The sequence below is a fragment of the Pinus tabuliformis genome, chromosome 4_2 (assembly GCF_031772625.1).
Source record: "Pinus tabuliformis cultivar Carrire ecotype Pingquan chromosome 4_2, CPIR1, whole genome shotgun sequence".
In the NCBI taxonomy this organism is placed as follows: Eukaryota; Viridiplantae; Streptophyta; class Pinopsida; order Pinales; family Pinaceae; genus Pinus; species Pinus tabuliformis.
The window spans coordinates 582,395,986-582,408,081 of NC_142304.1; the positions used below are offsets into that span (position 1 = coordinate 582,395,986).

Genomic DNA, 12,096 nt, shown 5'->3' on the forward strand with positions numbered 1-12,096 from the left:
CAGATTTAGCACAATTACCGTCGAAAAGAAAAAAGAAAAAGTAAACGATGTTGCGCTTTAACAACCAAGATCGAGGAATCAACTTTTGTTCAAACAAACTACTAATTACATTTTGCCACTGAACTCCACTAAAGTGTCCTTGAATCCTTGAATTATCCTTCCTGCAACGACTACTGAAGATGTCATTATTTAATTAATCTCCGTGCATACAGACCACAAGTTAATTAATCATAACATATACTTAGTGGAATGGAGATGACTTTAGTGTTTATTTGAAACTGTCAAAAGTTCTTGTCAGCTTTATTTTCTATTTTCTTCCTAATAAAATGCTTAGTCCTCTATAAACAGAGAGGATTAATGAATGAAACCCAAAGTCCTGCATTACTAGTCAGGGTGTACATAGATTTGATTACAAATTGAATCCAGTAATGAACGCTGGGCGTTGAAGTGCAATGGAAATGTTGGAAACAGCTCTAAGTAGGCTCACCCATCTTAGAAAGAAGAAAAAATAAATTGTAATCGCCTAAAAGAAGGAATATCAGTCAAGCACTGTCACACTGAAATTTTTGAAACTTGTTTAATGGGCCATGTAAAATTAGATAAATATAATTTAGCTAGTTTTACCCTTCACCCAGTGATGAGACTAATAGGACAACATTCTTATCAAATTGAAGTAGTTCGACACACAAAAAAATTGAGCAACTTAACTACTGGGAGGGTGTACCTTCTCAAATCCAGCAATTTCCCTTCATAAATACAATGAAGTAGGAGCAAACAACTACAAGGAGATTGCCCAGGTCGCAGAACCATTGTCATTGGGCAAACTGATAACAATTAACAAGTTACTTCAATGTGGTCTTTTAATGAAAAAAAAGAAATTCCCACATTAAATATATTATTTCCATCCATCTAAAATGAGTTATACTCACATTGCATAATGCAAATGCTTTTACAGCGTAAAAGCTCATATGAAGATCATACCCTGGCCCCAACAACCTGAACTCTTTAGATTGTTCTACACCTCCCTATCTTCACTATAAAATCAAGAATTTTATACAGCCAACTGCACACTGTAGCAGTACAGCAAACCTGTGATAAGCAAGAGTCTACTTCTCCTTTATACCAGAATATTCTTTGCTGTTTGGGATTTTCCCGTGGCCACCTTTAGGAGCACATTTTGCAGGAGTTGAACGTTCTGATTGAGAGAATGTTATGAGAATATGCATTAAGAGTGTAACTGTAGCAACCCCTCCAAGTAACCAGGCAACACCCTTCCGAGTGGAAATATGAGGTCTCAAAAGTTTTGATGCCCCAATTAACAGAATTGAAGACCATCCCAATACTACCTGCAGACATCCAAAAAAGATAAAATTACATTACATTCAAGACTAGATTCCGAACATAATAAGCTTAAGCAGAAAAAGTCTACAAAATTTACTAGTGGGTTTAACAGTGTAAGTGGTATTAGCACGAGCATAATCCCAATAAACTTCTACTGTAATAAACCCGTGAGACGTGTTAGCCAACAAAAACTACACAAGCTTTACAAGCATACAAAGTTGACAGCAGTTTCATAAGCTTTACCACAAGGGACTTGATTGGCCGACTCATTGGCTGATATAACTGCTCTCCAAATGTATCATCAATTTTGTGCTTATCTAACAGATCATCCTGCTTGTCATTACAAACAACAAAAGCATTACACTCATTTAGCAATATATTAAAATGCCAATGGTTTTGGCCTGCATCCTGCATATTAAAATAAGCAATACTGGACACTAGTAATCTATATTACTTTTATTTTGGAGCTGATTATTTTTATTTTGACTAGATAGCATGAATCTCGTGCGGAACTGGCTTTTTCCTTTAGGAAATATATTTTTAGTCCCTGATAGAACTGATTTTAATTATTAATGAGCTTGTTGGGATTGAGTACCTTACAAATGAAGGTATCCCTGCACCATTGAGCGATTCCCTCTTCTGTTTCAGGTAAATCATCCATCAAATGTCGCTTAATATGCACATGAAGCTACAGCACAGTATAGTATTAACTTAGTCCAGACTCCATTATGATCCTATGAAAAATTATAAATAATATACCATAGGTGCTGCAAATCAGTCTAGTAAAATGTTTGCACGTTTCCAAACGGGGTAGATTTCATTTTCTACGCCACACCACTGTCCCAACCAGAGACTCCAATTAGAAGGCTTAAAATCTAGATTGATTTGAATACTATTCTTCAAGTTGATGCACCATAAAAAGCACCAAAAACCACACTTAGACCGACAGACCCTTGAATAAGTGGCAATAGAATCATCCTACCACTGAAGGCTGACCCTTCAAAAGGCGCAACATCGTGGGAGATGGCTCTTCCTTTGGAATAGCAACAGTTATATCATAGATCGCTGGAACAAATGACCGAAGGTTGCTGACAGCTGAAACAAAGCCCTGAATCAAATCAGCAAGAATGCTTGAAATTAGTATGACCCTGGAAAAGGTTTCAAGCGTGAACCATACCAAAGAAGGGCCACTAAGCTTTCTGACAAAATGGAAAAATATTATGAATTTCAGTGATCGTAATAAAACTCCAAAATCAACATTTTCAAACGAAATAGATTATTTTTATAGGTGAACCAGTCAGTAAATCCGTGAGGTTCAGGAAACCAGGCAGTCCAAGACACTGACTGACATTCCCCTGATTTTAAAATATGGCAAAATTAATACAGAAACACTACAACCCTATCATAAAAAAATCCACGAAAAGGTTTAAATTATGTAGAAATATTTTTATAGAAGCTCTGAGAAATCAGAAATGTAGCCCATAAGATGGTGGAAAACGATCACTCAAAGAAGATGCTGCAGTCAATTCACCATTCACAATAATATCCCCATTACCTTATCTTATTCGCTGTTTGTTCTCATAATATAGCAAATAAGTTGTCAAACAGATTTAGTTCAGGTGGTTGGAAGGAATGATTGTTATCCTTTGCATCCAGGTTCAAATCCAATCCCACGAGCGACATGTTAAGCTCTTAACGAGTATATTATTATAATTGCCTTGAACCCTATATTGAAAAAGCCTCGAGCTTTTGCAAAATCTGATTTACTTTAAATACCATCCTCAAAATGAAGGAGAACACCCTCTCCTAAATATGTATTTCATCAAAAATATATAAAGAAGTCAAATAAGGAAATCTTAAACTAATAGTAGCCTCTTTTAAAAACCATAGTTATGAGAATCTAGTAACATGCTTATACGTTTCAGGAAAGGTATAATTTCTGCGCAATAATTGATTGATGTGAAACTCACCTAATGATCCAAGTCTGTCAAGGCTAGGGCCTACATGAGGAATAATTGAGAACCAGTATATAATATGTGTTTGTAAATTTACTATAGTCACTGAAACGTATTTGATCATTTTCTATTGTTACCTTTTTGAGCTTAATGGGAGTACTCCCCCATCTCTTAGAGGGTTGTAATGCAAGGCATCATCATTATTTCACTTTGGAGTCATAGGACACATCTATATCTGGAGTATTAATTTACTTTGGAGTCGTAGTACACATCTAGATCCGGATAGAGGACTATACATCCATGCAACAAACATCCATTATGAGAAACAAATTCAGCGATGTAAAACAAGCCTATGGATTTCCATCATCGAGAGTGACCATATGCAAGCATTATGCAGAAGACAAAGTTTAAACATAGTGGCCAATACTGAGCAAAAACACATCTGGCAGACTTTCATGGCATTTCCCATAATAGTCCACCAAAGGGGAATTTCCATTAAGACTGATCCCCACTCAATATTTAACAGGTATTTAGATTTCCTTCATTAAAGAAGTTGAAGGATGAAAACCAGCATTAGGTGTCCACAAACCTCTGGCAAAGTCTCATGGCAATTCTCTGTGAAAGAGAAATCTCCAGCAAGAATGATCCCCTCGCAATATTTAATGAATATTTAAGACATCTATATGTTGATGATCCCATCACCAACTTCTTCTTGGCTTTGGGTGTTGAGAGATCTGCAAGATGACAGCATTCCTGGTTTATGGCTTCTCTCCAGTACCTTTCCATCTTCTAGATACAATTTATTAACACTTGGTCTTATATCTATATAAGCTTTTTTATTATACTTCGATAGACCTTACTGCTTCTTAGAGTTGCTTTGGTACCCTCAATATGTACTCTATTCCTTTCAGAGGTGCTTTATGTTGAAATATGTAACTAGGCTTGGTCTTCATAAATGTATTTGACTCACAATGAAATGTATTTATTAAAAGAATGAAGAAAATATTTTGATTATTATTACGATGACTTATTAAAGAATGGGTTTCATGCTTGGGTCATCTTGTTTTAGGTCAAAGTCTCCATTGAGGACTTATAGGATTTATTCTGAGTCATTTGAGTCATTGTCCATTAAAAGAGACCCTTCATGGGCTTTTGAATTAATATTGAGTCAAATATATTATTTGTCCCCTCCACAACAAGTCGACCTCAAAGAGATCAAATCGGTTTCAAGAAGGACAATTCTACCTCACTAGAAAGCTATATATACAAGGCAGTTCGAATTCATTTGGCACATTCATTCTCTCTCTCACAAGTTCGATAACCAAAAGCAAGAAGTTGTAAGTGCGAAGTTGGAAAATAACTGGACAAGGGTGTGAAGTTTGGAGGCAAGAAATAAGACATCAAGATCGAAATTTTGAGCCATCTATCTCTCACATCAGAGGAGTACCTAGGGAGATCGAAGTTTTCTTTGTCTAGTTGAAGTTGCTACTGCTGCTGCTGCTACTAGTTGTTCGGTCGAAGTTGCTACTGCAAGTTAATGCTACTAGGTCGAAGTTTCTATTGAAGGTTTATCATCTGCAAGAAGGATTGAGGGTTGACTTGGTGTGGAGGAAGTCTTTGTCTAGGTCAAGAGTCTTGGATTATCTCGAGAAACTATTGAAGGAAGGATTCTCGACTGGGTTTTCCCCTATATAGAGGTATTTGCCCTGGTTGTCCGCCTACATCTGTTGTCCTTGTGCTATTGTTTTGGTAATTGCTTGATGAACTAAAAGATAAAAGAATATAAAGATAAAAGAATCACAAGTAATTATCTATATAAGAAAATATTTCTGCCTTTCTGATTTTCTAACATGGTATCAGAGCTAAGGTGAAGAAGGAAAAAGGCAGTTTTGAGAATCTACTGGAAGGAGTCTAAAGGATTGATCAAGGGATCATATAAGGAGCTCTTATAAGGGAAGAAACTCACTATCTTCAAGGACAATGTCTAACACAATAAAGAGTGAGAATAAATTGGAAGCAGCATCAAATTACAGGGCATGGAAGAAGAGAATTGACCTCATCCTTGAAAAGGACAAGGTCTTGGTTTGACTTGTGTTTTGACTAGGTATGATAAAAAAATGCTGAAAATTAATGGTAATGTTAAATTCTTAAAGTAAAAGTATGTAAAAGTATATATTTTCTATCCTTTTACTTAAATTTTTAACATCACCTTTGTCACAGTTATATATACCTGTGTTTTGTATTGAGATGGTACTACTGTAGGTTTCCTTCTTTATGTTATTTTCAACATTTTCATTGGACATTAATACAATTAGTTTATCATATCTTTATTATTAATAATCATTTCAAGATGTTTGAGAGCGGTTCCAACATCATCAGACTTCATATGGAGAAAGTAGAATTTCAGATCCCATTCAAAACGCAGCAGACCAAACAGTTTTCAAGATTTCAGGATTACAGTATTTTCATTGAATTCTATCATGTATGAGGGTATGGTATTGACATTTAATCAAAAGAACCAAAACCTTTACATACCCTAATGTTGTGGCAATGATTGTTGAACTCCTAGGTCATGGCCTTGGCAAAAATCTACCGTTCACTCAAACCAAAATTATTGATTAGCATGTTAAGGCTTTTCTACCATACCCTGAGACTTGGATTAGGAAGTTTCATCAAAGTTTATGGTGTAGAATGCTGTCCCCAGAAGATTGAAGTAGAGGCAAAGCCTAGACAGGAAGCAAAGGGTGATACTAATGATGAGGATCTCAACAAAAGCGATGGTGGAACATCGCTTGTCATTTATGTTTGTCGTGTAATAATGCTTTCTTTCAAAGTTTCAATATAATGTGCTATTCATAAAATAGCTCTCGATCGATTGATCGATATATATATATATATTTCAAAATTTTCAAGGGGTCACATTTCCAGCATGTTCCTGTTTTAGAAACACAGACCCATTTCCTCGTATCATGCAACTTAGAATAAATCAACACAATGAAACATCACTGAAATACCCAAATATTGCATTCAGATATGGGAAACATAAAACCCAGATTGTCAAGAACTAGAATTGTGCTGCTTGCCTTGGTACGCGGAAGGAGCAGATTGCGTGGCACTGGAAGGCCTGTAGATCTAGCATACTCTTGAGCTGCAAGTAACTTCGCTGTCGTAAATCGTGTCCCCTCTACAAAGAGACCCAACCAAAAAGGTCGTGGAAAATCCTTCAACCTCTGGAAGCCTGACTGCAGCTTGAAATAACCTTTCAATTAATGCAAAGTGTAATATCATCTAGACAAATCCCAGAAACAAAATGTAAGCCAGCCATTACCTTCAATGTAGCTTCATCTTTGGCCCAATTTCTCTCCAGGAAAACATATTCTGAAAACCACATTGACCAGCCCACCACCTGAATAAATCATTTTCAAAAGAAAAATACTAAGACATACTTGTAATCAAACAATATGTAGACTACCAGACTTTCAAACTAATCAACTGTTATATTAATCTCTTCTCCAATATATGCTTCAAATTTCTACTAATATAGCAACACAGTACATAGCATATTACCAAAAAAAGGCAGCAAATAGAGGCACATAAGCAATTAACTCGTGTACAGCACAAAAACTATTACTTCTGAGACTCTCAAAACTAAACCCAGCAAGCTGCATAGAGCTAGAACCAACATAGATGAACCATCAAAATAGCAGAGAACCAAACTACTAAGAGGCATCACCTTACAAGATATTGAAAGCCATGTGGGAAGATGTGTGGCCTTGAAAGTACAAATAGACTAGCATTCAACATACTAATCAAAATTCCCCTTACAGAACACAGTCATGCAGGGGAATACATGGTCATGAAATTTTTGAAAAAGCAGCAAACACCACTAAAACATGTAGGCAAAGTATATGGCCTGCATCAGAAAATTAACCAAAAACAACTGCTGCAGATTCACTACAGAAGTGTGTCAGGGTAAGTGCCCTGGAAAGCAACAAACCAGCTCCTCGAGATCCCTGGGCTGCATGTAACTCTACAAATGCACCAACAGTAATTAAAAAATAGGCAGAGACAAAATACAAAAGTTGCACGGTCCCAGGGTGAGGGACGTCTCCAGTACAATCAGAGCACCTAGCACATACCTCCAGAAAAAGGGTGCATGGTTTCGTTATGTCAATTTAATATATGTACAAAAATTAAAATTCAATTTCTATCTGTCAATCATTCAAATGTACATGCATATATAAATGAAATTTGTAAAAAATTAGCACAAACACACACACACATATCTATATATATTACAAAAATACTCAAGCAAATCACCAATGTCATTCATGAAACTTATAATTTAAACCAGTGTTGCACAAATCGGCAAAAAATCACGATAATATCGTATTATCGCGATTTTTTCAAAATGACAATTAAATCGGGCGATAAAATCAGGAAAAAAAAAATTGGCCGATTTTTTTGAAAAAAATCGGTGTGGGCCAGTCGGGCAGCGCGTGTTTATTAGGAAAAACGCGATTTTTTTTATTTCATTTCGACAGCAGAGGGCGCGGTGGGGTTTGGAGAGTTGGAGAATTAGAGGCTTGGAGATTTTGGAGCTAAATCAACTACCTGGAGGCGAAAATCGAAGAGTGAGCTAAGGAGGAGACACATTATCTCCATAAAACCGGTATGGGCACCAACGTTTTGTGTTTTCATTGTTTTGTAACTTTGTTTTTGTTTTTTTTTCTATGTTTTTGGTTGGGTTTGGAATGGGGTTTTTGACATTTGTCCAATGTAATTTTTTTTTAGTTTTTTTGGTTGGGTTTGGAATGGGCCCATGGGGTTTTTGACATTTGTCCAATGTATTTTTTTTTAGTTTTTTTGGTTGGGTTTGGAATGGGGTTTCTTAAATTGTATGTAATTTTTTTTTAGTTTTTGAAAAATGTAAATAATAAAATACTAAATTGTAAGTTTGTAACTTGTCAATACTAAATTGTAATCCTTATTTTCCCATAGGTTCACCGAAACACCATTCAAGTTTTCAACTTCAAAGTTCAAAATCAAACATGCCAAGGAAATTGGACCTTTTCTGGGAATTTGGTGAACCTGCTGCTCCGAATGATAGAATAAACTTGTCTTGCAAGTTGTGTAGGCACCATATGTCCGGGGGGGTGTACAGTTTGAAGTATCACCTTGCAAAAATCCTTGGATTTGATGTAGGGCCTTGCACAAATACAAATCCTAAACTCATCCGAAGAGCCATGAAAGCATTGGAAACTTTAGACCACACTAGAGAGGCCAAAGAAGAAATGAAGAGGCGACTAAAAAAGTCAGCTAAACAAGGAAGTGGCAGCGGTTCTACTGCAGCATCAACCAACCCGGTGGCTGCCTCATCATTTTTTGTTCCTTGAACCACACCTGGTTCACAGCAATCTATCAGTTCAATGCTAAAAAAAACTGAAAAAGAACAAGCTGACAAATTGCTGGCTAAATTTCTCCTTTGGAGTGATATTCCTTTCAACATTGTAAGGAATAATCCATTTTTCCAGCGTGCTCTTGATGCTATTGCAACTGTTGGCCCAGGGTACAAAATCCCTTCTTATCATGACATGAGAGGCCGGATTCTTCAAAATGAAAAGCTTGACTGCACCAAAAGATTGGAGGATTTTAGGGAATCATGGGCACAAACAGGTTGCACTGTGATGTCAGATGGTTGGACTGACCAAAAGGGGAGAACCCTTATAAACTTCTTGGTTAGTTGTCCCAAGGGGACTATGTTTATCAAATCTATTGATGCATCTGCACAAATCAAAAATGCAAGAACTTTTTGTGATTTGCTGGATGTGTTTATTTTGGAGGTGGGTGCAGAAAATGTTGTCCAAGTCATAACGAACAATGCTGCAAATTATGTTGCTAATGGCAGGATGCTTATGGATAGGCATCCTACTTTATTTTGGACACCTTGTGCTGCACACTGTATTGATTTGATGTTGGAGGAAATAGGAAAACTTCCCTTTGTCAAAGATATTGTTGAGTCATCCAAAAGCATTACAAAATTTATATATAATCATACATCTGTGCTTAGCTTGATAAGAAGATTCACCAACAACAAAGAGTTGGTGCGCCCCGCCATTACACAGTTTGCCATCAATTTTATATCTCTTCAATCCCTCTTGAATTCTATGTGGGATGTGAAGATATTGTTTCTTTCAGAGGAGTGGCGTGCTTTGCCAATGAGCCGCAAACCAGAGGGAGAGTCCATATGCAGACTAGTTTCATACCATGAAGACTTCTGGGCGGGAGTGCAAGAGGTGTGCGCCGTTACTGAACCTTTGGTAAAGATTCTTCGGTTAGTTGATGGTGAGAAGCCCGCAATGGGCTATTTGTATGAGGCCATGGACAAGGCAAAAGAATCCATTCGGGCCTACTATGATGATAAGGGAGAAGAGGGATTTCAGAGACAACTCCTCTATGGGGAGTGATTGATGAACGATGGAACAACACACTCCATCGTCCCATTCATGCTGCTGGGATTTTCCTGAACCCCGCATTTTCTTACGCATGTGGGTTCGTATTTGATGCTGAGATCATGGATGGATTCTTAACCTGTGTCCAGAGGATGGTGCGATCTCCAGCAGAACATACAGAAATCTCTAAAGAAATTGAGACATATAGGATGGCAGGTGGCACATTTGGCTTTGACATGGTTGTGACTGATAGGACGATTAAAATGCCAGGTATTTTTTAGTTTGTTTCAAATTTCATTGTCTCTTCAAATTCCATTTTTTTCTTATGTTTATTTATAATTTTATTTGTAATTTTGTTGTAGATGCATGGTGGAGAATGGATGGTGCCAGGGTACCCCTTCTGCAAAAACTTGCCATTCGGATCCTCGACCAAACATGTAGCTCCTCAGGATATGAGCACAACTGGAATGTATTTGAAAAAATACACAACAAGAAACGCAACAGGGTAACACTTAAAAATTTAAAATATTGCAAATTTCCAAATAAATTTTTGAATTCATTCAACAATATTTTTTTTATAATTATTATTTCATGATCTTTGTACAGGTTGGAGTCCCAGCGACTTAATGACATGGTCTACATCTACTACAATCTTCGATTGTGGGTGAGGCAACTTGAGAGGACACCAGATATGGAGGCCATCTCATTGGATGGGAATGACACCACTGCTGCATGGAGGGTTGAATCCGAGAGGCCTCTCATGGAGTCTGCTGATGATTGGTTAGTGCACGATGTAGCGGAGGGGGAGGAGGAGGAGTTGGAGCAACAGGTGGAGGAGGTGACACCACCTGCTCGGGCTACCCCTGCCACCAGTAGAGGATGTGGTCTACCTCCTATAGCTCCTACTCCTAGTTCTTCAGCTTCTAGAGCACAACAGACTCCATTGCCAACTCCACCAGCACCAGCATCTACATCTAGAGGGAGAGGGAAAGCTATGGCATTTTCTCGCAAGAGGGGCGGAGGAAATCAATAGTATTAGACTTTAGTTATTTTGTTCATTTCATTGTATATGACATTATGACTCATGAGATACATTATTTTATTTTTTGTTGATATTTTGAAACTGAGTTGGGACTCAGAAGTCAGGACTTACTATTCAGGACGTGATTCACTGTTATGTGTGATTTTAGCACTAGAAATGATATTAAACATCTTATATATTAGTTCTTTTATCATATTTATGTGTCAATGTATTTATTTTATGTTGTAGATGGTTTAGATATTAAAAAATTTGAAAAAAAATGAATATTTTTGTACCAAACGATTTTTTCCCGATTATTACGATTTTTTCCGATTTTTTCCCCGCGCTGAAATTATCTTGATAACGATTAGTGCAACATTGGTTTAAACATTAAGAGTCTTCAACATTACAAAATTTTGAAATTGTGAGTGTTACAACTTATATTGTATTAGATTTGATCTTGTGATATTCATCACATTGGTGGAGACTTGCTTCTAATACTCTTAAGCATTGGACCAACTTGGGGAATATATTTTCATGGAGCCCCTTTCTCATCATTGCATCCAATCGCTCGATAGAAATATTTGGTTGGGGGAGTCTCACTTATTCTTGATTAGATGGTGAATGTCCTTGCCACTTTGTAGTTTTCTCACATGTGTTTGCCTCGTTGATCACCCCTTGGTTGCACTTATGATGCATGTGGAGCATGCTATCTCATTATGGTGGTTTGGTATATATGCTTATCTTGGATATGGATGACAGTTCTAGCTCCCTGTTACCCATCCACATACATGGGTAACACTAGGAGAAAAAATTTCTCCCATGATGCAAGTTGTCAGCCAACATCCCCTACTATGATTCACAAATAGCCAAACTCAGATACCTTTCACCCATTCTCCTGTCAATACACTCATTAACCTAGCCACCGTGGCATCCCACCATACCTACTAGTCTAAAGCCTCCTAATAACTAGAAGGCTCAAAATCTATGTGATCACAAATAAGTGCCAAGTAACTAGAATAACTCTACGGTATCTTGTTCTCCCTGAATGTTTTCCTAGGAGCCTCCACACGCTCCTGTGCATCTCTCAGGGTCTACTCAGCCCACTTGGGCTTCCTCTTCTCCAAAGAGGAAGGTACATTCTGTAAAGGTGCAGCATCTCGCTCCTCTCTCTGCTCTGAAATATGAGTATCAAAACCACCTAGTCCCGTGATTGTCCTTCCACCAATCACATGTGCTTCTTCATGCTTTGAAGCTTCTAGCTCCTAATCTGTTGTAACTTGTGGAGCAATATCATGGGGCTTCTTGAAATCCCTCTCCTCAAATC

The 12,096-nt window shown here is 37.4% G+C and overlaps 1 protein-coding gene across 1 annotated transcript in view; it reads right to left on the reverse strand.

Moving 5' to 3' along the window:
* Nucleotides 1-703: 703 nt before the first annotated feature.
* The window catches only part of LOC149170637 (1-acyl-sn-glycerol-3-phosphate acyltransferase PLS1-like), a 127,162-nt gene continuing 115,769 nt past the window's right edge, over nt 704-12,096 (reverse strand). The window contains exons 6-11 of the mRNA XM_089427328.1: nt 6,625-6,702; nt 6,380-6,538; nt 2,324-2,449; nt 1,937-2,029; nt 1,585-1,671; nt 704-1,346 (exon numbers count right to left, since the gene is read on the reverse strand). Of these exons, the coding sequence (XP_089283454.1) occupies nt 1,107-1,346; nt 1,585-1,671; nt 1,937-2,029; nt 2,324-2,449; nt 6,380-6,538; nt 6,625-6,702 (783 nt within the window). The 3' untranslated portion in view covers nt 704-1,106. The remainder of the gene's footprint in view (nt 1,347-1,584; nt 1,672-1,936; nt 2,030-2,323; nt 2,450-6,379; nt 6,539-6,624; nt 6,703-12,096) is intronic.